Source organism: Idiotropiscis lumnitzeri, chromosome 12, assembly GCF_059441095.1.
Source record: "Idiotropiscis lumnitzeri isolate Australia: NSW breed Sydney's pygmy pipehorse chromosome 12, RoL_Ilum_1.0, whole genome shotgun sequence".
In the NCBI taxonomy this organism is placed as follows: domain Eukaryota; kingdom Metazoa; phylum Chordata; class Actinopteri; order Syngnathiformes; family Syngnathidae; genus Idiotropiscis; species Idiotropiscis lumnitzeri.
Window position 1 is genome coordinate 615,269 of NC_142402.1, and position 26,707 is coordinate 641,975.

The 26,707-nt window shown below is 45.9% G+C and overlaps 4 protein-coding genes across 7 annotated transcripts in view; 2 read left to right on the forward strand and 2 right to left on the reverse strand.

Annotated features, from left to right (window-relative positions):
* Nucleotides 1–510: 510 nt before the first annotated feature.
* LOC148325133 (uncharacterized) lies at nucleotides 511–6,471 on the reverse strand. The gene is made up of 2 exons (XM_088310654.1): nucleotides 5,847–6,471; nucleotides 511–1,373 (listed from the first exon to the last, which is right to left on the reverse strand). Exons 1-2 carry the CDS (start codon nucleotides 6,444–6,446, stop codon nucleotides 987–989), a joined length of 987 nt encoding a protein of 328 aa, XP_088166780.1. The 5' UTR covers nucleotides 6,447–6,471; the 3' UTR covers nucleotides 511–986.
* Nucleotides 6,472–16,529: 10,058 nt separating this feature from the next.
* Nucleotides 16,530–26,210, reverse strand: spcs3 (signal peptidase complex subunit 3). Its single transcript, XM_088311335.1, has 5 exons — nucleotides 25,955–26,210; nucleotides 21,688–21,773; nucleotides 20,247–20,323; nucleotides 17,553–17,668; nucleotides 16,530–16,780 (listed from the first exon to the last, which is right to left on the reverse strand). The coding sequence occupies exons 1-5, from the start codon at nucleotides 26,095–26,097 to the stop codon at nucleotides 16,648–16,650; spliced, it is 555 nt and encodes a 184-aa protein (XP_088167461.1). The 5' UTR covers nucleotides 26,098–26,210; the 3' UTR covers nucleotides 16,530–16,647.
* LOC148325135 (uncharacterized) lies at nucleotides 22,477–24,754 on the forward strand. The gene is made up of 2 exons (XM_088311182.1): nucleotides 22,477–22,527; nucleotides 24,140–24,754. The coding sequence occupies exons 1-2, from the start codon at nucleotides 22,477–22,479 to the stop codon at nucleotides 24,752–24,754; spliced, it is 666 nt and encodes a 221-aa protein (XP_088167308.1).
* LOC148325136 (uncharacterized) overlaps nucleotides 22,669–26,707 on the forward strand; it is a 31,490-nt gene continuing 27,451 nt past the window's right edge. For 2 of the 4 annotated variants that reach the window (XR_015846169.1, XR_015846171.1), the window contains exon 1: nucleotides 26,475–26,703. The gene's annotated coding sequence lies outside the window, so the exon portion shown is untranslated. Of the gene's footprint in view, nucleotides 22,819–23,353; nucleotides 23,438–26,474; nucleotides 26,704–26,707 lie in introns of those variants that run through there. The other 2 variants (XM_088311331.1, XM_088311332.1) reach the window with 2 other exon arrangements.

Genomic DNA, 26,707 nt, shown 5'->3' on the forward strand with positions numbered 1-26,707 from the left:
CCTTCATCTTTTCTTCTAACACCTCTATTTCGCCTTCCATCTGTTGCTGTAACTTCTTGTACTGCATCCTTAAATTCTGTAATTCCGTCGTTACCTGAGTTTCAACATCAGTCTCCGCTTCCCTCTGTGCTGATTTCAAGGAGGCCAGGAAGGACAGTATATGTTCCAAATACTGCGGATGTGACTCTGCAGATTCCTCTTCCTCCTCAGTTTCATCCAACGTTGTCTCAGCCAACCTGATGAGGGTCCGTCGCGCTTTGCTGGCCAACCCCTCAACAGGCATGTTACACTTTAGATGCTCACAAAGAGAAATGAGTTCTGCCTGTCCCAGCGTCAACAATATTCGGCTTATTTTGTCTCTTGTGTCCTCCATGGTCTTCCTCACTTCTTCAATTCTTTATTGCAGCAGGGTTGCGGGCTGGATCAACTATCCTCTGCTACCAAAATATGTAGCAGGGTGCAGAATGACTTGTCCTTATCAATCTGTTGCTACACATTTAATTTTTGAAGGGTTTTATTTTGGGTTGCTGAAACACAAAATATTAACATTTATTAACAACGATCGCTCCGTACTGCTGTTCCCAGCTTACGTGTAGCTCTTCTTCGCTCTAGAATGTGCTACTAATAGAAATTATTTAACCAATATTTCGATCAATAAACCTCAATAAACTTACACATGCAAACAATGCAAAAATACTTCACATCTATATCATATACACAATGCCTCAAACTTACACATGTACTCAATACAAACACCCCTCACAGCATTGTACACGACGCTCTCTCGCTATTTCAACGGCAACCTGTTCGTCTACTTCAATTACAAAGTTGCATCTCGAACGAAAAACGTCAGTAAACACTTAATTTCAATCTATCACACTTACTATCAATAAACACATTGACACATCAATATATGGTATTTGATCTAGATTGTCTTACCAGAAACACAAAATATTAACATTTATTAACAACGTTCGTGTAATGGTTCAGAGAACCGTGAGGAAGGAAGACTGGACCCAAGAGCAAGCGTGGATGGTTGAGGAGGATTTATTGAAAGGATCGGGGGAAGAGGAGCGGGTTCGGAGGCCAGGAGAGGAGGGCAGGTGGAAGAGCGGCGAGCCAGTGCCGGAGCGCTCGCAGCGGTGGAGAGGTGCACGCCAGCGGAGGTGCAGCGGAGGCGACGGGCTGGGTGGGGACCGGCGCTGAGGCGGGAGGAGCGCGGGCGAGGAGAGCGGCGTGGAGGTGAGGGCGGCGGCGAGCCGACGGAAGCGGAGAAGGGCAGGCAGGCGGCGTACGGGCGAACGAGGTGCGATCGGCGCTCCGGGGCTCGGCGGCTGGCGGCGGAGGATCGGGCTCGGGCAGGCGCTGGGCGGCTGGAGGGAGAGCGAGGACAGACAAAGGTTAACTCGGGTTGCATAGCACAAGGAGCAGACGTGCACGAGGCGAACGTCGACGTGGACCGGGTACAGAGGTAGGTCACGGAATAATCCGGCGTCTGGCTCCTGGCAGCGCTGAGCTTTAAACCCCCGCGGTGATTGCTGATGATGAGCTGCAGGTGCGCAGGAGCCGACGCCCTCTCCGGTCGGAGGCGTGCCTGGCGGGAGACTGCCGGAACCTAGAGGAAAAGGGAGAACTTGCCAGGCCCCCCAAACCCAAACCCCCACAGTACCCCCCCCTCAACGGACGCCTCCTGGCGTCCTTCCTGGTTTGTCTGGGTGTAAGGCGTAAAACTCCCTGATCGGGGAGTCGTCTATGAAGAGCTTGCGGGGGATCCATGAACGTTCCTCCGGACCGTAACCCTCCCAGTCAACGAGGAACTGAAAACCCCTCCCCCGACGTCTAACGTCCAACACCTTGGAGACAGTGAAGGCTGGGTGGTCGTCGATCATCAGGGGGGGTGGAGGGGAGATGGTCGGAGGGCTTAGGATGCTGGAAGACACAGGCTTGAGGAGAGAAACGTGAAAGGTGGGGTGGATCTTGAGGGAGTCGGGGAGCTTGAGCCTGACGGAACAGGGGTTAATGATCTTGGTGATGGGGAAGGGACCAATGTATCGCGGGGACAGCTTACGTGACTCGGTCTGGAGGGGAAGGTCGCGGGTCGAGAGCCAGACTTGTTGACCGGGCTGGTAGTCTGGAGCCGGGGTTCGACGACGGTCCGCCAGCCGCTTGTTGCGTTGCGCCGAGCGGGTGAGGGAAGCCTTCACCTCCGCCCAGACTCCCTTGGCCCGATGGATGTGTTCCTCCACCGAGGGAACCGCCACTGCGCGCTCCTGCTCAGCAAAAAGGGGGGGCTGGTAGCCAAGACATGCCATGAACGGGGACATACCTGTCGAGGCGCAGGAGAGGGAATTGTGGGCGTACTCGATCCACGAGAGAGCCTCGCTCCACGTCTCGGGGTTCCGGGCTACCACGCACCGCAGCGCTGCCTCCAGATCTTGATTGGCCCGCTCGGTCTGCCCGTTGGTCTGAGGGTGGTAACCGGAGGAGAGGCTGGCTGTGGCGCCCACCGTCTTACAGAATTCCTTCCATACCTGGGATGAAAACTGGGGACCCCGGTCGGAGACGATGTCTTGCGGGAGGCCGTGGAGCCGGAAGACGTGTTGGGTCAGGAGCGTGGCCGTCTCCAAGGCGGTGGGTAGCTTGGGAAGGGGAACGAAGTGAACGCTCTTGGAGAAGCGGTCGATGATAGTGAGGATGACTGTGTGTCCGTTGGATGGAGGAAGGCCCGTGACGAAGTCCACAGCGATGTGGGACCAGGGGCGGCTCGGGATAGGCAGGGGGTGGAGAAGACCTGCCGGGGCCGAGTGTGAGGCCTTACCGCGGGCGCAGACCGAGCAGGCCAGCACGAATTCTCGTGTGTCTTTTGCCATACTGGGCCACCAGAAGTGCGCTTGGAGAAAGCGAAGGGTACGCGTGACGCCTGGGTGGCAGGTGAGCGAGGAAGAGTGCCCCCACTGGAGTACCTGGGAGCGTACGGCATCGGGGACGAAAAGGAGATCCGAGGGGTCAGGTCGGGGATCGGGTTGGGTCTTCTGCGCCTCGCGAACCGTGCGCTCGATCTCCCAGGAGGCCGCCCCCAGGAGACAGGAGGAAGGGAGAATGGTCTGTGTGATCTCCGGACTGGCAGGTGGAGCGAACATCCGGGATAGGGCGTCCGCCTTGCCGTTGTTCGACCCGGGACGGAAGGAAAGGGTGAAATTGAATCGGCTTAAGAAGAGGTGCCAACGGGCTTGACGGGGGTTCATCCGCTTGGCCGACTGCAGGTAGGCCAGATTTTTATGGTCGGTCCAGACGAGGAAGGGGACGGCGGTACCCTCCAGCCAGTGTCGCCACTCCTGGAGGGCCCAGACGACTGCCAGCAGTTCCCGATTTCCGACGTCATAATTCTTCTCCGCGGGGGACAGGCGTCGGGAGAAGAAGGCGCACGGATGAGTTTTTTGGTTGTCGGGATCCCGCTGGGAGAGAACAGCTCCCGCCCCCGTGTCGGAGGCATCCACTTCCACAATGAACTGGAGTGCGGGATTGGGGTGTCTGAGGACCAGGGCGCTGGTGAAGGCTTCCTTGAGGTGCCCAAAAGCTTGTGCCGCTGCTGGAGTCCACTGAAAGGGGGTAAGGGTGGAGGTGAGTGCCGTGAGGGGGCTGGCAACCTTGCTGTAATTACGGATGAAGCGTCGGTAGAAATTGGCGAACCCCAGGAAGCGTTGGAGTTCCTTGCGTGTGTTGGGAGTGGGCCACTCCACCACCGCCTGGATCTTGGCGGGGTCCGGCTGGAGTTGACCCCGGGCGATGATGTAGCCCAAAAAGTGGATCGATGGTACGTGGAACTCACACTTTTCAGGCTTGACGAATAGGCGGTTCTCCAGGAGGCGCTGGAGTACTGAACGGACGTGGCGGCGATGGTCCTCGAGGGATCGGGAGAAGATGAGGATGTCATCCAGGTAAATGAAGACGAAACGGTTGAGCAGGTCCCGGAGAATGTCAGTCATGAGGGCTTGGAAGACGGCGGGAGCATTGGTGAGGCCGAAGGGCATAACAAGATATTCAAAATGTCCGAGGGGGGTGTTGAAGGCCGTCTTCCATTCGTCCCCCTCCCGGATGCGAACCAGATGGTAAGCGTTTCGTAGATCTAGTTTGGAGAAGACCTGGGCGTCGCAGAGGGGCTCGAACGAGGGGTCTATGAGGGGCAGCGAGGTCTTGTTCTTGACAGTGATGCCGTTTAGGGCCTTGAAGTCAATACAGGGGCGAAGGGAGGAGTCTTTTTTTTAACGAAAAAGAACCCAGCTCCCAGGGGCGAGGAGGAGGGCCGAATAAGACCGGCCGCCAGGGAGTCGCGGATGTAGGTCTCGAGGGCCTCCTTCTCCGGACGGGAGATGTTGTACAGCCGGGAGCTGGGAAGCGGGGCCCCGGGAAGGAGGTCTATGGCGCAGTCATAGGGCCGATGGGGAGGAAGGGTGCGGGCGAGGTCCTTACAGAAGACCTGGGCCAGGTCATGGTAGTCCGAGGGCACGGATGCCAGGTCGGGTGGAACCGGGGAGCGAGGGGCCGATCGGGGAGCCGGGTCGGCGGATAGCAGGCACTGTGAGTGGCAAAGCTCGCTCCACCCGGTGATGGAGCATCTCCTCCAATCTATCGTGGGGTTGTGTAACTGCAGCCACGGGAAACCCAGGACCAGGGGGACTTGTGGCGAGTGAATGAGGAGGAGCTGGATAGTCTCCCGGTGGTTACCGGAGACAATAAGGGTTAGGGGTCCCGTCTGCTGGAAGACCTGGGAGATGAGGCGCCCATCAAGGGCCACCACGCGCCGAGGGGAAGGGAGAGGCTCCAGGGGAACCCCCAGCCGGCGAGCCAGAGCCAGGTCTAGGAAGTTTCCGTCCGCTCCGGAGTCCACCAGGACGGTGATCGAAAGGGACTGGGTTTGCCATAGGAGGCGGGCTGGGATGGACATGCGTGAAGAGGAGCCCGTAGCTGACACGTTATGGCTCGCCGCGGGACTCCTGATCAGCGGCGCCCCCTCTTTTGGCTTCACGTGGCAATCGGCGATGTAGTGACCGGGGTTGCCACAATAGAGGCATAGCTGGCTCGAGAGGCGCCTCTGGCGTTCCTGGGGATCCAGGCGGGTCCTCCCCAGCTGCATGGGCTCCTCCTGACCGACGGGAGGCGAGACCGAAAGCCGAGGACGGGAGTCGGCGGGAGGCGTGGCGGGGCGTGCCGTTGGTCGGGGCGACCTTTGCGTCCGATCAGACTGCCGCTCCCGCAGCCGGTTGTCCACCTTTATGGCCAGGGCGATGAGGTCTTCGAGGGAGGTGGTCTCGTCACGGACGGCCAGCTCGTCCTTGAGCTGGTCCGTCAGACCATCGAGGAACACTCCCCGGAGCGCGGGCTCATTCCACCCGCACTCGTGGGCGAGGATGCGGAATTCCACCGAGAAGTCGGCGGCGGAACCGGGAACCCTGCCGGAGTGCGAGCAATCGGCGGGTGGCCTCGCGTCCCTTGACGGGATGGTCGAACACCCGCCGCAGCTCTTGACAGAAATCGGGGTAGGAGGCCATCGCCGGCGCCGATGCCTCCCACAAGGCGGTAGCCCATTTCGCGGCGCAGCCGCGGAGCAGGTTCACCATGTAGGCGATTCGAGCTCGATCGGTCGGGTAACTTTGGGGTTGGAGATCGAACACCAACGAGGTACTCAAAATGAAGTGGCTACAAGAGCCCAGATCACCGGAAAAGGGCTCCGGCGTGGGAACATGGGGTTCCCTGCCGCTCGGAGGGAATACGGCGGGCGGAGGGGGGGGAGAAGGGACCGGGGAGCTGCCCTCCGGTAGGCCGGGAGCAGAGGGGAGAGAGCTCACCTGTTGCGAGAGGAGCGCGAGTTGGTGGTGGAGAGCCTGGACGGAGTCCATAAACTCCTGCATCATCCTCTCGTGCCGTCCCAGCTGTCGGCCTTGGTGGGAGAGGGCCTCCTGGAGGGGATCCGGGCTCGCTGGGTCCATTGGGTTGGCCGGATTATTCTGTAATGGTTCAGAGAACCGTGAGGAAGGAAGACTGGACCCAAGAGCAAGCGTGGATGGTTGAGGAGGATTTATTGAAAGGATCGGGGGAAGAGGAGCGGGTTCGGAGGCCAGGAGAGGAGGGCAGGTGGAAGAGCGGCGAGCCAGTGCCGGAGCGCTCGCAGCGGTGGAGAGGTGCACGCCAGCGGAGGTGCAGCGGAGGCGACGGGCTGGGTGGGGACCGGCGCTGAGGCGGGAGGAGCGCGGGCGAGGAGAGCGGCGTGGAGGTGAGGGCGGCGGCGAGCCGACGGAAGCGGAGAAGGGCAGGCAGGCGGCGTACGGGCGAACGAGGTGCGATCGGCGCTCCGGGGCTCGGCGGCTGGCGGCGGAGGATCGGGCTCGGGCAGGCGCTGGGCGGCTGGAGGGAGAGCGAGGACAGACAAAGGTTAACTCGGGTTGCATAGCACAAGGAGCAGACGTGCACAAGGCGAACGTCGACGTGGACCGGGTACCGAGGTAGGTCATGGAATAATCCGGCGTCTGGCTCCTGGCAGCGCTGAGCTTTAAACCCCCGCGGTGATTGCTGATGATGAGCTGCAGGTGCGCAGGAGCCGACGCCCTCTCTGGTCGGAGGCGTGCCTGGCGGGAGACTGCCGGAACCTAGAGGAAAAGGGAGAACTTGCCAGGCCCCCCAAACCCGAACCCCCACAGTTCGCTCCGTACTGCTGTTCCCAGCTTACGTGTAGCTCTTCTTCGTTCTAGAATGCGCTGCTCCCCTTTTGCCACACACGCAAGCAGCGAATGCTGTCCTCTAGTGGTCAGAGGTAGCCATACTAATGTACAAATAAGTAATAACTTGAAACTATTACCATCTTAACATGGCTTGCACTAGTAATCAAAACAAAATATCTGTGAAAACAATACAATTCCAAATACAATAATATTGAATATGAATGCATGCCACACACGCGTGGCCCGGTCGGCCGCTCTCGAGTGGGGCTGCTCAGGGAAGCAGTGTCCCGGCACACGAGTGGGCCACAACATCGGTGCCACTCACCAGTCCAGCACGATTTAGGACAACGAGGTCGGGATTCTCTCCACAGAGTTCACGGTTCCCCTGGCACTCATTCTTCACATCCTCTGCACTCACCAACCACCGTCATTGTTGGCGGCATCATCACACGCTATATTGGTACTATCACCCGCTGTTATCCCGGAGCCAAAGTCCCGGACATAGCTAACATCCTGCCCGATGTATCCCGGCTTGTTGTCCACGTGGGGACGAATGAAACAGTGCGCCGACAATCGGAGCAAACCAAGCGAGATTTTAATGTCCTCTTCGACTTGCTAAAAACTTGTGGTCTGTCGGTCTGGATAAGCGGCACTTTACCGTCGCTATCCCCGGCAGCGAGCGGTTCAGTCGTCTTTTAAGCCTGAACACATGGCTCATACGCACTTGCTGACATTTTGGTTTTGCTTTTATTTAACCTATTTTGGAACCGTCGTTTCTTTTACCAACCAGACGGTTTTCACCCGAGCTTCCTGGGTAGCTCGATTTTAGCAGCTAACCTTCATTATGCAGTCGTCAATCACGCTCCCAGCTGACTCCTATGGACAAATCACTCAGCCTGTGTTCCCACTCCAAGCTCTACCACAAACCATTGCAATAACAACCTCACTACACCCACCTACAGGCCAATCTCAGTTCCCTTAAATCGCACTCCCAACAGACCCCCACTATTACCACCCACATCGGACATTTTCTCAATTCAAACCATCGCTTCCCTCCCACACACAAACAAAGTGGTTTTAACAGTGACAATCTTTTACATGTTAACATTTCAAATCCATGCGACCATGAGCGCACGTCCAGCACAAACATTAACCTGGCTGTGCTGAACGTGCGCTTCCTTTTAAACAAAACTTTTATCATAAACGACCTGATTTTAGACAACAACCTTGAAGGTATTCTTTTATCCGAGACATGGCTCGGTACAGATGCTCCAGTTGCTCTCACCGAGAATGGCCCACCGAATTTAAATTTTTTTTATTTTTGACCATAGACTGTATAAGAGGAGGCGGGACTGCATCAATTATAAGAACTTCTCTTATTTTAAAGGAAACTATTTTTAACAGGTATTTATCTTTTGAACACCATGCAACAGCAGTCCTTCTATTCTCTGCGTCACACTTTACAAACCTCCTCATCACTCTACTTCTTTTATTAGTGAGTTTTCAGAGTTCTTATCGATTTTACATTCCACTTATAACAGAATTTTAATAACCGGCGATTTTAATGTGCACGTTGACAATATCTCGGACCCACTGTCCAGACAATTTTTAAACCTTTTCAACTATTTCGATTTTAAACAGCATGTCGCACAGCCAACTCACAACAGAGGACACAACCTGGATCTGGTCATAATCTACCGTTGGTGTGTCTTCTGTTGTTGACCTGGCTGTGTCAGACCACTACTGTGTATATTTTAACATAGCCAGTTTTAATCAACAAGCAGCCCTGGTGAGAACAGTGAGAAAACGCTCCCTAACTTCTGAGGTGGCTGCAAATCTTATTGAGATTTTAAAGAGCACTCCTTCTGACATTTTACCTGCACCTTGTGATTTTATTGTTGAATTTTAACAGGGTTTTAAAATCAACATTAGACTCGGTTGCTCCACTTTTAACAAAAAACATAAATATCAAGACAATAACCCCGTGGAGAAATGATTTAATGAAGAAATCAAAAAGAAAATGCAGGAGTGCAGAAAGGAGGTGGAGAAAGAGCAACCTTACAGTTCATTATCAAATATGTCAACAACTCAAATCCTACAATAAAACAGTCAAACTGGCAAGAATTTCTTACTTCTCAAATATCATTACAATTAATAACAACCCTAGATATCTCTTCTCCACCTTTGATCTTTTAACCAGCTCTGATCTTAAAGTCCTCACAGACATCAACAGACGCTCTCTGTGAGGACTTTCCAGACCACTTTAAGTCAAGTCAAGATCTCACAGACAGACGTTTCTTTGTAAGTATGGATACCTGTTCCTCCAAAACCCATGAAATTAAATGTGGGGTTCCCCAAGGTTCAATTTTAGGCCCAATACTTTTTAATCTGTACATGCTGCCTCTTGGGGATGTCATTAGGAGACACAGCATTAGCTTCCACAGATACACTGATGACACACAGCTGTATATTGCTGTGTCACCGGATGACACAAAGCCTATCGATACCCTTTTAAATTGCATTTTAGATATTGAGTCATGGACGGCAGAGAATTTCCTACAGCTCAATCAGGACAAAACAGAGTTTTTGTTATCGGTCCTGAAGGTCAGAGAGAAAAACTTTTACCAAAACTACAAGATTTTAAACCCTCACAATGTGTGACGAACCTGGGCGTCAATTTAGACTGAGCTCAGTTTTATTCCTCAGAATAAAAATTTAACCAAGATTGGTTTATCACCTTAAGAATATAGCCAGTGTCCGCCTGTTTCTCTCTCAGGCTAACACGGGGGTGCTGATGCATGCTTTTATTTCCTGCCGCCTAGATTATTGTAATGCCCTGCTCTCTGGTCTTCCCAAAAAGAGTATTTCCAGTCTACAACTACTACCGCACGGGTGCTGACGAGGACCAGAGGGCGGACACATATTACACCAGTTTTAAAATCGCTGCGTTGGCTCCCCGTGTGTTTCAGGGTTGATTTTAAGGTGCTTCTATTAGTTTTTAAATGCCTTAACAGTCTTGGGCCATCTTATTTATCTCACCTTCTTTTCTCGTATCAACCCTCGCGGACCCTGACGTCCTCTGGCACCGGCCTTTTAATTATTTCTAGGGTGAGGACTGGAACACATGGTGAGGCTGCATTCAGGCATTCTGGTCCTCGTCTATGGAATAGCCTGCCGGAGGACATCACATCCGCAGAGACTGTTAATATTTTTAAAAGGAGGCTCAAGACTCACCTTTTTCAGAAATCAGAAACCCCTTTATTGTCATAGTACTCAAGTGTGCAACGAGATTAGAGAGCTCCCCTCTCCAGTGCAATACAACAATAATTCGATTAAATATATAAATCACATAAATAAGAGAATAAATAGTGAGATGGAAAATAATACTAAATAGGATATAAAAAAAACACATCACGTCGCTATTCTGCAAGGTAAGGGTGGTCGTGTGTGTGTGTGTGTGAGAGTTTAGACTGTTTCGCAGTCTATTAGTCCTTGACTTGATGCACCTGTAGCGCCTGCCAAAGGGCATCAGGTCGAACAGGTGTGAGTTTGGGTGGGTATTGTCTTTGATGATATTGAGAGCCCTGCTGAGGCACCGGGCGGTGTAGATGTCCGACAGTGAGGGGAGAGGGTAGCCAATAATTCTTTGCGCTGTTTTGACCGTCCTCTGCAGCCTCACTCTGTCCGCCTCAGTGCAGCCGCTGTACCAGGTGGAGAGACAGTACGTCAGCAGGCTCTCGATGGACGGGTGGTAGAAGGCCAGCAGCAGCTTCCTGTCCAGGTTGAATTTCCTGAGCACTCTCAGGAAGTGCGGACGCTGGTGGACCTTCTTTACCACTGCTATGGTGTTGTGTGTCCAAGAAAGGTCATCGGAGATCTGTACTCCCAGGAACATGAACGTGTGGACCCTCTCCACACACACGCCTTCGATGCAGAGGGGGGGCGGCACCGTCTTGTTCCTCCTGAAGTCGATGACGATCTCCTTTGTTTTTGCAATGTTGAGTTGCAGTCTGTTGTCCTCGCACCAAGCCGTCAGTCTCTGGACCTCCTCTCTACAGGCTGTCTCGTCACCTTCCGAGATCAGACCGACCACTGTCGTACCGTCAGCAAACTTGACGATGGTGTTGTTACCGGGCTGCAGTCGTAGGTGTAGAGGGCGTATAGGAGAGGGCTCAGCACGCATCCTTGAAGGGTACCGGTGCTCAGCGTACGGGTGGAGGACGTGTAGGGGCCGAGCAACACAGTCTGGGGTCTGTTGGTCAGAAAGTCCTTAATCCAGATGCGTGTGAGGGCAGGGAGGCCGAGAATGTCCAGTTTGGCGACGAGGATGTCCGGGACGATTGTGTTGAATGCCGAGCTGTTGTCCACAAAGAGCATCCTGGCATAGCTCTGCTGTTGTTCCAGGTGGCCCAGCACAACATGCAGAGCAGTTTCGATGGCGTCCTCAGTGGATCTGTTAGCCCGGTATGCAAACTGGTCCAGAGTGGGAGGAAGGCAGTCCCTGATTTGCTGGAGAACCAGTCTCTCGAAGCACTTCATGATGACTGGCGTGAGAGCAACAGGACGGTAGTCATTCAGGAGGACTGCGGGTGACCTTTTGGGGACAGGAATAATGGTGGAAGTTTTCAAGCAGGAGGGGATGACTGCTTGAGCCAGGGAGCAGTTGAAGATCCCGCAGAAAACATGTGACAGTTGGTGGGCACATGCTCTGAGGACCTTGCCTGGTATTCCGTCATTTAGTTTGGCTTTTAAATGATTTATCTTAGTCTTTTAATTCAGGACTGTCATTTTATCTTCTATCATTGTCTATTATTTTTAGCTTCTTTGTCTTTCAGTATCATAATTTTTCTTAAATATTTTGACTCCGTCGTTTTATCTTATTGTCTTTTAATTTTTAGCTCCTTCTTTGTCTTTTAGTATCATAATTTTTCTTATATATATTTTAGCTCCATCGTTTTATATTATTGTCTTTTAATTTTCAATTTCTTTGTCTTTTAGTATCATCATTTTTCTTGTATATTTTAGCTCCTTCATTTTATATTATTGTCTTTTAATTTTTAGCTTCTTTTTCTTTTAGCATTATCATTTTCTTTTATATATTTTAGCTCCAGTGTTTCCTCAAGGGGGCCTCCGCGCTGGGAGGTGTGGCTGGCCTTCTCACAGGGGGCTTCATCCCAGAGGCTCCTTAGGCCCGGCGGACCGGGGCCCTCTGCACTATGTGTAGGGTCTACCCCGGTCAGTCTGGGCCGGGGGTCTGTGTGTTGATGGAGCTCCCTGTGGCCGTGGGCTGTCATCCCTCTCAGCGCGGATGACCTACCCTGGGTACATTTTTTCATATGGTTTCTCTGTGCCTTGCCATGTCTTTTTGTCTTTCTATTAAGACAGTTTATTAGGTTGTTTGTGTTGTTGTGAGTGTTCTGTGTGTAGGCGAGTTCAGGCGTGTATGTGGATCTGTCTTGTGTTTATATTGGGTGGGTGGAATGGGTATTAGTTTTTTGTTGTAATTTGTTTGTTTTTATTGTACAGCACTTTGAGCTGCATTTTATGTATGAAAAGTGCTATATAAATAAATATTGATTGATTGATATTTGGAAGGCAATTCTTGGTCTGTGATCAGTGTTGTGTGCAACTAAAATCTACTACCAATCCATAGTATGCCCTATTATCCCATGGGAAACAGAAAAAAACATTACATCACCATTTTTAAATTTTTCTCACAACTAATCTTGTATCCTTAACTGTGGGAAGGTGAAGGCCTTCACACATATGTTATTCTACACCATTCGATTTTGTGTGAAGGCTGAGGCCTTCACATATATGTTATCTACTTTTTTCTTCCTCGCCTTTTTTCAGCGCGTAACTACTTTTACAGTTTTCATCCGATTTTCACCGTTCGAACTTTGTTCTATTCCAAAAATTCACACGAGACGTGCTTCCATTTTTCAGGTCTTCACCTATTTCCCATAATTCACCATTTCACTTTATTCACCTCCAAAAACCCCATTCATTTCCAATGGGAGATTCAACAATTCACTATTAAATGCTTCAAAATTCATTTCACATTCCAGTATCCCCTTTCACACTTTCACCCCATTCACGTTTCATAAATTCATCCATTCCCAATTGCATTTCTTCGGCCCACAACTGCTTCCACATATTTCATCCGATTCTCACCGTTCAAACTTCAATCTATACCAAATATTCATGCCATGTGTGCTTCCATTTTTCACGTCTTCACTTATTTCGCATAATTCACCATTTCACTTTATTCACCCCCCAAAACCCCATCCATTTCCAATGGGAGATTCAACATTTCACTATTTTACGCTTCAAATTTAAAATTTAACACATTCAGGTCATTCATTTCACATTCCTGTATTCCCATTCACACTTTTACCACATTTACGTTTCATAAATTCATCAATTCTCAATTGCTCTTCTTCGACACGCCACTGCTTCCACATATTTCATCCAATTTTCACTCTTCCAACTTCAATCTTTTCCAAATATTCATGCCCTGTGTGCTTCCATTTTTCACATCTTCACTTATTTCCCATAATTTATCATTTCACTTTATTCACCCTCAAAAACCCCATTCATTTCCAATGGGAAATTCAACAATTCACGATTAAATGCTTCAAAATTAAAATTTAACCCATTCAGGTCATTCATTTCACATTCTAGTATCCCCTTTTTGCACCTTCACCTCATTCACCCTTCAAAAATTCATCCATTCCCAATTGCACTTCTTCGACACGCTACTGCTTCCCCATTTTTCAACCGATTTTCACCATTCCAACTTCAATCTATTCGTGAAATTCACGCCATTCAGGCTTCAATTTACCCCCGCCCTCACCCCCCACAAATTAACCCCCGAGCCACCCTTTACCTCCATTAAAAAGATTAGTTCGTTCAACTTACCCTTGGTGGGGTTTATCTTGGATTAACATTGCGTGCTTCAATTTTTCATGTCTTCACCTATATCCCATTATTCACCATTTCACTTTATTCACCCCCAAAAATTCCATTAATATCCAATGGTAGATTCAACATTTCACTATTAAATGCTTCATATTTGATATTTAACACATTCACGTCATTCATTTCACATTGCCGAATCCCCTCTCACACTTTCACCTCATTCACCCTTCAAAAATTCATCCATTCCCAATTGCTCTTCTTCGGCACGCCACTGCTTCCACATATTTCATCCGATTTTCACTGTTCCAACTTCAATCCATTCCAAATATTCACGGAATGTGTGCTTCCATATTGCACGTCTTCACCTATTTCCCATAATTCATCATTTCACTTTATTCACCCCCCCAAAACCCAATTCATTTCCAATGGGAAATTCAACAATTCACTATTAAATGCTTCGAAATTAAAATTTAACCCATTCAGGTCATTCATTTCACATTCCAGTATTTCCTTTCACAATTTCACCTCATTCACATTTCATAAATTCATCCATTCCCAATTGCTCTTCTTCAGCACGCCACTGCTTCCACATATTTCATCCGATTTTCACTCACTGTGCCAACTTCAATCCATTCCAAATATTCACGCCATTCGTGCTTCCACATTTCACGTCTTGACCTATTTCCCATAATTCATCCTTTCACTTTATTCACTCCCCAAATTCCCATTTATTTCCAATGAGAGATTCAACATTTCACTATTAAATGCTTCAAAATTAACCCATTCGGGTCATTCATTTCACATTCCATTATCTCCTTTCACATTTTCACCTCATTCACCCTTCAAAAATTCATCCATTCCCAATTGCTCTTCGGCACGCCACTGGTTCCACATTTTTCAGCCGATTTTCACCGTTCCAACTTCAATCAATTCCAAAGATTCACGCCATGCAGGCTTCCATTTAGCCCCCCCCAGTTCCCCCCCTTCAATTACCCCCCCCCCTTCACCTCCATACGAACCATTAGCTCATTCAACTCAACCTTGGTGGGGTTTATCTCCTATTTACTTTAGCAGCACCCCAGTGCCACCCCCAAACCCCGCCCCAGTGTGGGAGCCCCCCCTCAGGGAGTCATCAATCTTGGAGAAGGATGCCAAATACACAGTTAGTGAACCACATGTGACAACACCAAACCAGTACTGAACCGGAAGTGACGTCACCGAACCGGAAGTAAACCGCAAGTGACAACACCAAAACTGGAAGTAGTCTGGAAATGACGTCGTTCGACAGTAAGTGACGTAATTCACTCATATTTGAACCGGAAGTGACATTTTTCAACCAGAGGTTGACCGGAAGTGACAAAAATCGAACAGATTCACTTGATTTACTCTATTTGTGTGTCAGAAATTCCTCCATTCCAAATGGATCTTTACAATTCACGTGTACATGGTTTCAGTTAGAAATTCAAAACATTTATTTTAAGTCATTTCACATGACTTATTCCTCTCTTACATTCTTCACTTCATTTACTGTATTCCTGTTTCAAAGATATCTTTCCCCATTCATTCCAGGCTTTCCCAGTTCTATTATTGTGTAAAGGCTGATTCTATACGTGCATGCACTTGTACATACTTGTGTGGTTCAGAGGTTAAGCACTCGTTTCCCACCTGCCAGGTTATCGGTTCAAGTCCTGACCATGGAACTTCATGTTATTTTTTTTTAATAGACACAATATGTCTATGCTTTCACATTATTCACCATTTTACATTATATTATCACAATCAATTTATTTATATTGATTTCCATTTAGTGTCATTCAACATCATTCACTATGATTCAACATCCTTCCACCTTCCATCATTCACTATCATTCCACATTCTCATTCAATTCTATTCTCTACGATTCAAACTCATTCAATTTCATTCTCTATGATTCAAAATCATTCAATATCATTCCACATCCTTCCACCCAGATGGCTTTAACTCCTCAGCCTTCACACGCAATTTCTCCAGAAATTGCATTCTCTAGTTAATGATAAATCGGGGACAATATTTGGCTTTTTGCCGATTATTGGCATCGGCCTTTTTGTAACTTTCAAGTTTGAATTAAACGCTAGTTTATTTTGGCTCACTGCAGCACAGATCTCTCTCTCTCTCTGCTGTGTTCGTTGCCCTGCCTGCAGAAGCAGATTGTCCTGCCCACAGCACTATCTGATTGGTTCCTTGTAGCAGCCATTCAACAGTAAGCTTCCTGTTTGCCTTTTCACCTCGAGTCACACGATCTACAGGAGAGGTCTCCCAAGCATAGGAAGGAAAGGAAACAGACTTTGCCGAAGTTATAATAAAGTCTGACTACTCCAACTCACAACTAATATAAAATTATTCGCCGTAGTAAATTTTAAAGACATGTTTGTTTTTATTGAACTGTAAAACATGCAGCTGAGCCTGAGAGCTCCGTGCACTTTTTGTTACTTTTAAAACTAAGTTGTCTATTTTCTAACATCTAAAAAAGCTTTAATATATTCTAAATCAATAAAGTTGTTCAAGAAATATGTGCTTAAAAGCATTTAAACTAAGTCAAGTTTTGGAGTTTTGATTTTTCAAAATTTTGACCATTTTAACCTTTTTTCAACAAATGAATATCGGCTTCAAATATTGGTTATCTGCCTCCATCACTACTAATAATCTGTATCGGCCGAACCTTGCGGCGGCGGGACTGTAAAACGTTCCTAACCAAGTCCTAACAGTTCCTAACCAAATCCCAACACTTCCTCACTGTTGCTAACAAAGTCCTAACGGGGTCCTAACCCTTCGTTACATGGCGGAGAAAAAATAATATTGGTCTGTCACTAGCCTTAATCTGTGCATGAGATGCTAATAAAGGATCAAAACTGTCCAAGTCTCCTATTTTATTTGTCACCAAGAGTTACATGAATTAACAATGTTGTACTTCTCTTGTAAAAAGCCTATGAGGAGAGAGCTGTAATTTACAAATGAAAATTCTGTTTCACTCTAATAGCTCTTTGGAGTCTCATATTTATCAGGAAAGGGAAGACTGATGTATCCACTCCCAGCAACAAGTGGCAGTATTCCAGCGTTGGGAACAACATTCCATGACAGCGTCAGAGTGATGTTCTTGTTGGCCCTGGATGAAAGATAAAGTCAAGTCACTTTCATGGACTACAGAAATCTGTGCATACATATACATATATGTATATATACATATATATACATATATACATATATGTATATATATATATATATACACATATATATATATATATATACACATATATGTATATACTTCTGTGTGGCACAAATTTAATTTCCTTCCATATGGAAGTAGTTAATACCTGCCGTCTGGAGAAAGCACCTTTCAGCTCTGAGACAACTGGAATAGTTTGCTCATGAAGAGTAAGTAAAAAATATCTGAAATCTCAATGGAAGTTTCAAAAATCATTTGATTACAGCGATTACCTCAAAAGGTTATGGGTACCATCAATCTCGTTGCACACTTGAGTACAATGACAATAAAGGGATTTCTAATTTTTGTCTAGGCCCGTTTCATGAGTTTATTTTTTAACAATTAAGTTGAACCACAATTCAAAAGCAATGTCTCATTTTCATTGGTTAAAAGTTTAAGTTTAATTTAAATTCATTGATGCTTTTGTCAAATTTATGTTATTTCTGTGACCAACGTGGATTTTTCTTTCATTTACAGAGGCACCAACAAATTTTCCCAATTGTGTTATCTACTGTTCAAACCGAAGGTTATGTCCATACTTAGTCAATAGAGACAGTATGTATGCATATAACACAGTGGTAAATCATTGTTTTTACGAGATGAGTCTAATTCTATTTCCATCAAAAATCTTAGCCTCAGCCTTTTTCAACCACCAGCCACATGTATAGCTTACCTGAGACCGTTTCCATCATCAAAGAAAAAATATTTGGATTTTGTCTCTTTGAGGTTGAGTTTGTTGCTTTCACCTCGAAGGACAATCTTATCCCAGAGGACCACCTGGTTCAAAGACTGATACACAAACAAACACAAAGACAAAAACAGACATTTCATATTAAAACTTGTATACTGTTTTGAGAAGGTACGAGGGAAGTAATGGAGTTACCAAGAATGGTACTAACCCTTTCCCTCGAAAAACGTGCCCCCAAAATGTATAGCGACACAATTGAATAAATTACAGTAAATTATTTTCAGAGGGTTCCATTATTTGATTATAATAAACATTCTCCTTAATACATATGTTATCTCACAAAATGAATACACCTTTCCCCTTGCCATTTTTGTGAACGTTTATATCGTCACACTAATAACATAACGGCCTAACTCGTCTTTTGTCTTTGAGGCATGTGTGTGTGTGTGTGTGCATATATATATATATATATATATATATATATATATATATATATATATATATATATATATATACATACATATATATAGATATACATACATATATATATACAAATTGTTAAGAAATAGAATTTTGAGAACTATTATGGGGAGCATCTCGAAACTCAGTCGTCTGTGGTGCAAATATTGATGAGATGATAAATATTTACTATACGTTTAGAATCGAACCTCTTCGTCGTGATGACGTCATCCATTTCCGTGTTCCCGTCTGAGAGCGTCTGTTAAATTGCGAACGTAGCCGTCGTCTTATTTTATGTTTCAATACGTAATTGTTGCAATACAACATTTCATAGCTGCTGGCTCTCCGCCCAAACGCAGTTTGAGTCAGACTTCTGTTTCAAGTCGAGCGTCCACCGAAGCACTTATTACACTGTAATTCATTTTAGCGATTAGCATACTTAGCGCCCCCTTGTTCGCCACCTCGTTTAAAACACTACTTGTTAGTGGGGTGGTTTATTTGTCATCGCGCAGCTCGATGCTGCTGCTGTGCACAGACTTAGATAATGTAAAAATACAGCTTATATTGCTGCGGCGCAATATAGCTTGGCGTCGAGCATTCAACTAGCGGCGAAAGAAATTACTTCCGGGACAACGAGCGACAGGGCGCCGTTTTTTTTTTTTTTTTTTTTAAATCAGTACTGCGTAACCTGCTGCATGACCTAGGGGCACAAACAGCATCTTTGATGATCTCAAAATTGCATTGTCTGAGATTGCAATTTGAGTCCCAAAACCATACATCCTTCAGCCGTACTACTGCGGAAAAAAAGCATGCTCCCCAGGTTAACAGGCGCCACCCTCAGCATGGCACGCCACTGTTTGAGGAGCACTGTATTAGACACACACGGACACCGCCACTGACTTTATATCATGCTACGTTTTGTACATGTGAATGCATGACACGCCACGCATGCCTCCCACACACATCCCCTCGTAAACCCATTAATGTTCTTCTCATCTCTTATTCTGTAAATATTGTTCAGTACACAGTTGTAAGACAGTAAGTTCTCATTTTACGTGTAGCTTTTTAGGTAACTCAATTATTTGTAAGCCATGTATTGCTCTTACTACGCTGACACGTCAAAACTTGCCTTCTTCTTTAAACCACTTTGATAAGCTGGTTTTCATGCCTGCATAATCTTTCTCTCGTTCTCACTTTTTTTTTCAATTTCGTGCTGCTGAGCACTTTCTATTTTGCTTCTCCATCTTGACCGTCATCAGACGTTTGAATTGTAAACACTTGCTGCTCGCGTACTCAAGGGTGCGCGCACTGGACTCTGTCTGCGTCTGTGTGCACGCGGCGCACAGGAGCAGGGGGGCGTCTATCAGTGACGTGCCTCGATTAGTAGTAGTGATTAGATCAAACCATCCCGGTGAACAAACAACTGGCCACTCAAAAACAATTTTCCTCCTCTCGCTTTGTCGCCCCCTCTAGCGTGGTGCCGCTTTGCGCCGCATATGCTGCATACATACTTTTTGCGCCACTGGTTATATTTGGCAGTGGTAGCAACATACATTACATGCTATCATGCTTTTCATAGCCAACGTACGCAGTGGACCCCAACTAATCATGGGTGATAGTGAGTGGGCGGGCCTGTGAATAGCAAAATTATGTGCATAAATGACACCAAATCCAAATTAATTGAAAAAAACCCATCAACCCACCAAATTCTTCAATAAGCATGGTTGAGCTGCCAATAAGCGTTTTCCATGAGCAACGGGTTGACGCCCCCCAAAAAAGACAAAAAGCAAAACAATAATTTGAAAAATATTTTCCCAAGTATTGAAAAAAAATTGTGAATAGGTGAACGGTCAGGTGCTGAACCTCGATTATGTGGGGGTCCACCGAAATCTAAAAATGTAAATATACCAGAATAGGCCAAACAATTTATATTCTGTTGTGACCTGTAAATCAGTGATTACGCGATTGGATCTGCAAGTGATAGGCTAATTAACAATGAGAAGAACCAAGATTCCAAATTAAGAAGAAGACAGTATACATAACTGTTACAAAGCTTTCCTCATTATATGCACTAAACAAATGCTCAGCTACAAGGTTCCATTAGCATTTGACTGTGTCAGAAATTAATGAACAGTAATCCGGACATCCATATTAACGAAAACTATATTGCAAAGATGTATCACGGTAAGGTGGCATGTGCATTCTTTGAAAATAACTTACATTGCTTTTTGTTGAGTACTCAGCACACAAATAGAGAAAGAGCTGTTTTACATTCCAGTCAAATATTGGCTGCAAATGTACAAAAGTTAAGGAAAAAAAACAATGCTTCAGACCTGCAGGGTGAACATAATTTCTGAGCACATAGACAGCAAGATAGATATTATATATATATATATATATATATATATATATATATATATATATATATATATATATATATATATATATATATATATATATATATATATATATACACACACATATATATATATACACACACACACACACACACATGTATATGTATTTGTATTTATCATCATTTATTTGTATTTGATCTATGCCAGACAAAATCCATTAAAGTTGCCCGTCTGTGTGCAAGACAGGATATTTGCTGGGCTTCAGCTGCTCAACACTCACTCAGTCTTCTATAGATGCACCTGTCACGATCCGTCTGTTTTCGTTGCAGCTGAGTGGGCGTGTTCCGACGGCGCGCGATCCTGGGACCCGGCCGCGAGCGAGACGCGCTCATGAGACACGCAGCTGCGCTCAATGAAGCGCGTAATTACAGACTACTTAAGCCATCGACGCGGAAGTGATTATTGACCCAACTTGCTCTCGCCCATGTGCCTTCGCTATAGTCTTCGCCCAAGTTACACCGTGTATGGGCTTTGTCAGTTTTTGTTGTTTTCCATGTTTCAGCTACGTTTCGGCTCGCCTTTTGTTATCGCTTCGTGTATTGGATTTAACCTTACCCTTTTGTGGACATTCTCGTTTTCGGTCTTCTTGCGTTGCAAGCTATTTTTGTTCCTCGTTTTGATTTTCCTGGTGTGAGGTTACTCCACCAGCGCTTTTCGTTCTCGTCTTCCGACGACTGTAATTATAGATACCAAATTATTATTGATAGCAAGTTTCCTTGCCTATCAAGTGTTGATTGTCTTTTGCCGGTCCAAATAAATCCTTGTTACCCTACATTTTCCCTTGTCAGCGTTTTAAGAGTCCACCTTCACCCTCACAGCACCAAGTCTGAACATCCGCTCAGTCATGAGCACAGCACTATTATTAAATTACTTGTTTGATTTATTATATACTGAAAGCTAAAACAGAAGTGATCCGAAGTAGCCTGTTAGATGAGCCGCATACCGTCAATGTCGACAAGTAACTTCTGGATCCACCAATTAAGTTAATTTTGCTTTTAATGTGTGACATAGTTTCCAAAAGGATTAGTATGGATTTCATATGTCATGAAAACACAACACTTCAGGAATAAGAGACTCGCTCAGAATTCAAAGAGTCACACCTCTTAGGAGCATGTTATCAGCTCCTTGCGCGTAATGGGTGTCTCTCAAGTCTGCACAGGAGAATCGCCATACCTTGCGCAGGCCAGGTGAGTGAGAAAATGGCTTTGGCGCAAATGGGAGAATATATTCTATATTGAGGTATTTGGGAAGGATATCAGCTGAGAGGTCAAATGTGATGAAACCCAGATCACTGCGCTCTCTGGGTCCAGTGAAGTCGTCAACATTCCTCCTGTAAAAAAAATATTTATTTTCATCACAAATCATGAGCAAAATGAAAGAAAACATTAACTAGTGCTACAAGCAGCTATAAAGCGCCATCACAGCCGTCGCAGCGTTGGAGTACAGGCAGGTTGAGATAATGGAACGTCGGAATTTTTTTAAAATGAAGCACATCAGATTAAATCATATTTTGATAAAATATAACCTAAACGGTCAAGAATTGGCTAAAATTTGCAAGTAAATTAAAAATGACTGATTTCCATTTGCGTTTAGAGTAGGGATTCAAAAACCTTTTGTAGGTCTTGGACTATGCTACCAAATTTCCTTAGATCAAGTCAAAACGTACAACAGGGGCTGCTTTTTATAAATAGTTTCTTTAAAAAAATGTACAATAAACAAAAAATATTGATTGCCAGGCCTGATATGAGTGCAAAGTTTCATGAGTTTGGTCAACCTGTAGGGAGTAAAACATAAAAAATATATATCTTTCTTTGAGCCAGTCTGTGGCGCTACTACTATGATGAAATGTGAGAAATTATGAGAAGTAATTTTCCTTTGGGTCAAGTTACTGCAGCTTTAGTAGTCAAGTCAACAAAGACCTTTTCACTTAAATTCAAAAAGGAGGACTTCCTGCTATATACAACATATGGCTCCAGAACACTTTTTTGTAGGACTTGGCCCGTTACATATACTACCTAATAGGTCTGCACGATATGCCGTTTGAACATTGCGACTGCAATGTGCGCATGCGCAATAGTCACATCGTAAGACGTGCAATGTTTCTTTCTTTTTTTTTAGAACACGGAAACTTTTGGTTTGTTTCATAATAGCCGCACGCTACACTATGCTAATTAGTCAATGCGCCCCTCCGCCTCCACTCTCACAGCCACTGCAGTCTGCCATGAACACAGGAGGAGACGGCAGCAGAAGCGGCAGTAGATTTAGTCCCCAAAAGAAAGTCAACATCCGAAAAATCTAATTATTTCGGCCATAAAAAAGGAATATACGAGAAATCCTCTGCCGATGGTGCCTCACCGTTGTTGCTGCAACACGAGGTAATACAACAAACCTGTCCGACCATTTGAATCGCTATTACGAGCCTCAGTATAACCAGTTCAGACTCATTAGTGGGACCCGATGTAAAACGATATACAGTGAACCCTCGCTACTTCGCGGTTCACCTTTCGCGGGTTCAGTGCTTCGCGGGTCTAAAAAATATTCGGGGGCATTGTAGTTTCGCAGAGCGGCACGACGGGGCGCTGGAGCGGTTAGACGGCCGGCGTGCGCCGAAGAAGAGCGTGGGCGAAGAGGAGAGTGGACGAAGAAGAGCACGTTCCCCCGGGCACGATTTGGGGCGACGTTTCGCGCGGTTCGGACCGTACCAGAGCTCCGGCCAGCGTGCGTGGCAGTTAAGCCGAAGAGGAACAACTTCCGCCCGGGCACTAGCGGGGCGACATTTCGCTCCGTTCGGGACCGTACGAGAGCTCCGGAGGAGGCCGGCCGGCGTGCGTGGCAATTACGCCGAAGAGGAGCACCTTCCGCCCGGGCACTAGCGGGGCGACATTTCGCTCCGTTCGGGACCGTACGAGAGCTCCGGAGGAGACCGGCCGGCATGCGTGGTAGTTAAGCCGAAGAGGAACACCTTCCGCCCGGGCATGAGCGGAGCGCGAGGCTGTAAGTTATGAATGAATAAATAAATAAATGAAGAATGCCACCTTTCATTTCACAGGGCACACCGGACGGCGTACCAGCAGGTAAAAGTCGAAGTAATTAAATAAATACAAAAAGAAGTAATTGAATAAATACAAAAATAATGGCTGGGGAATAAAAAAATAATAAGTTTTAATAATAATTAGTTTTTTTTTGTTATAACATGAATTTCACTCTCTCTCTCTCTACCCGTATATATATATATATATATATATATATATATATATATATATATATACATACACTTTTTTAAATTTTTTTTTTTTTAAGCATTTTTGAAGGTGCGCCGCTACTCCGCACTTTTTTTTTTAAGCATTTTTGAAGGTGTGCCGCTACTTTGCGGATTTTCAGTTTTCGCGGGTGGTCTCGGTCCCCATTAACCGCGATAACAGAGGGTTCACTGTACTCAAGATGCCTATATTATAAGACCTTATGATAAGAAGTCCAAACAGCATCGACAAATCACGAATGCAATAACTTTTCACGGGGGGAAAGACACCGTTCAAGCAACTCAACATCGTCACAAAAGAGAGGTTTAAAAAAATGATCCGCACGCTCACTGTCCTACTTCTTCTTAGTAAACCTCTTTCTCTGGATCCCTTTCTGCACCTCCTCATTCCACCACCAAGTCTCCTTATCTCCATTCCTTCCAGATGACACACCAAGGACTTTCCTACCTGTCTCCCTGATCACATTTGCTGTAGTTGTCCAGTCAATTGGGAGTTCCTCCTGACCACCAAGAGCCCGTCTCAACTCCTTCCTAAAGGTCATACAACACTCTTTCCCTTTCAACTTCTACCATTTTGTCCTCTGCTCTTCTTTTGCCCTCTTTGTCGTTTTCACCACCAGAGTCATCCTACACACTACCATCCTATGCTGTCTGGCTACACACTCACCTACCACTACTTTGCCGTCGCTGATCTCCTTCAGATTATACCGTCTACACAAGATGTAGTCTACCTGTGTACTCCTACCTCCACTCTTGTAGGTCACCCTATGTTCCTGCCTCTTTTTGAGGAAAGTATTCACAACAGCCATTTCCATCCTTGTTGCAAAGTCAACCATCATCTGTCCTTCTGCGTTCCTCTCCTGGATATCACCACCGTTTCCTGCCCCAACATGTCCATTGAAGTCTGCACCAATGACAACTCTCTCATTTCTAGGGATGCTCTCAATCATTTCATCAAGGTCCAACCAAGAGTTCTCCGTCTCCTCCAGCTCACAACCTACCTATGGCGCATACCCACTAACAACATTGATCATCACACTTTCGATTCCTAGCTTCAGGCTCATCACTCTGGCTGACACTCTTTTTACTTCCAGGATATTCCTAACAACCTCCTCTTTCACAATAACTCCTACTCCATTTGTCTTCCTATCTATACCATGATAGAACAACTTGAACCCTGCTCGTAAACTTCTAGCTTTGCTCCTTTTCCACCTGGTCTCCTGAATACATAGTATATTCTCTTCCTCCTTTGCATCACGTCAATCAGCTAGGGCTTATTAGTATTATTAATGAATGTATGTATGCATGTATGTATGTATGTGTTTGCGTGTATACGTACGTGGGTGCGTGTATGTGGTATAAGATGGATACATGAAACATATTCATTATGCAGTAAATTGTGTGAACCCAGCCTGACAAATACTATATGCCTCCAATTTTTTATAATTGTTGGAAGTCCTTCAATTTACAGAATGGGGTTGGGTGGAAACAAGATAGTAGACGAGATTAATGTGCGTCATGACGGGCAGCTTGCAAATCAGTAATCCAGTCTCTCTGGTGAAGTTTGCATCAATCTAAATCGCCAATCAAACACAATTTGACGGCATAACAGACACTCGCCTGCCTGCTCAAAGTTTCTGTGTATTTCTCCATCGCAACAAGACGGTTTAAATGCACTAAAAAACGTGTAGCCGCCTAAAGGAGTTTAAGTGCCCATTTTACGCGTTCGCAGGGAAAAGGCGGCGTTGCCATCCAAAATGGATGATTGCATGGGATTGTGGGATATGCTAATATTTTTAGCACAAAGGTCTATAAACTATATTCGGAATCTGGCTCTTTTTTTTGGCCCGCAGCATTGGCCCCAAAAAACCCATATCGATCAGGCACTACAAAATACTGTATATGTCAAATGCCATCTGTAGTCAAATGATCTTATCACTTCACTTTACAACCCACACCTTATGAACTCAAAATGGAATATTTCTCGCTGAAAATCAGCCTCAAATTGAGCAACTCATTGAATAAAGATGATAGTTTCACAGCGAGGTCATGCAATATCTACGATAAATAAAAGCTAGGATTTATTTAGCTTTTTCGCTCTTTAATTATAAATAGTGTATTCATAAGCAAAGCCTATTAAGAAGGTGGTCTGTTGGCACATGCAAATTACTATAATCACGAAAGCCGAGCGGCATCTTGTCGTCACAGATCAAATAAGAAGAAAAAGCGGGGACGTATCAAAAGAACCTTACAGCATGACTTTGGAGACACGGACGTCCACAGGAACTGTTCTATCTTTAAACGCTGTCGTGATGAAACAGCCAAAAGTTAGGGCCGCCATGACGCTCAGAGAGAATGCGAAAAGAGAGTTCGCTCTTGACAAAACGGTGTTCATTTTTAAAGTGTTACAAGAGAAAATATGAAACACTAAAAATTAACAAACGCGTCGAACTCCTTGTGTGTAGAAATTTCCCTGAAAACACAATGAATAACAGAGAACGCATCTCCCGCAATCTATTTCAGAATAAAAAACAATATCGTGTACGTGCTATGCTGTCCTATGTTATTATAGTTTTTTTTAAATAATGTAATTTGTGCCAAGTACATCATAATGATAAAATAAAATCATAATTATGTGGTAAATTGTTATTATACCTTTAGTTTAAAATGATAAAACTTTACTCTGACTGAGGGTATTAAGTACTTCCGGTGTTCTGTCAAAATGTGCTACCCATCGAGACGTCCTACCAATGCCTAGTGCGCATGCGCATGCGCGCATGCGCATAATGCGGATTGTTATTTCGCGGGAAGTGAGTTGCTTTTTGTCCTACCCATAGTGATTTCGCGGGGAAGTTAGTTGCGTTTTGTCCTACTGTAAGATGGGCTGAGGATAGTTAATCAGTTTGTGTATTTATAATCATGTTTTTATACACTCATTCATGTTTAAACACACACACATAGACACTTACTTGTTATTTTAGCACACACGCACACAGACACCGTAT

Bases quoted from the DNA above. Each gene is read 5' to 3' on its own strand.
- spcs3 (XM_088311335.1), bottom strand. From the start codon at position 26,097: ATGAACACCGTTTTGTCAAGAGCGAACTCTCTTTTCGCATTCTCTCTG. The intron at 21,774-25,954 runs GTAAGGTTCTTT...TTTTTTTTACAG, and splicing joins CGTGTCTCCAAAGTCATGCT to GAGGAATGTTGACGACTTCA. The intron at 16,781-17,552 runs GTAAGCTATACA...TCTTTCATCCAG, and splicing joins GATGATGGAAACGGTCTCAG to GGCCAACAAGAACATCACTC.
- LOC148325135 (XM_088311182.1), top strand. From the start codon at position 22,477: ATGCCGTTTGAACATTGCGACTGCAATGTGCGCATGCGCAATAGTCAC. The intron at 22,528-24,139 runs GTAAGACGTGCA...TGACACACCAAG, and splicing joins GCATGCGCAATAGTCACATC to GACTTTCCTACCTGTCTCCC.
- LOC148325133 (XM_088310654.1), bottom strand. From the start codon at position 6,446: ATGCAACCCGAGTTAACCTTTGTCTGTCCTCGCTCTCCCTCCAGCCGC. The intron at 1,374-5,846 runs GTGAGCTCTCTC...CTCTCCCTCCAG, and splicing joins TCGCGCTCCTCTCGCAACAG to CCGCCCAGCGCCTGCCCGAG.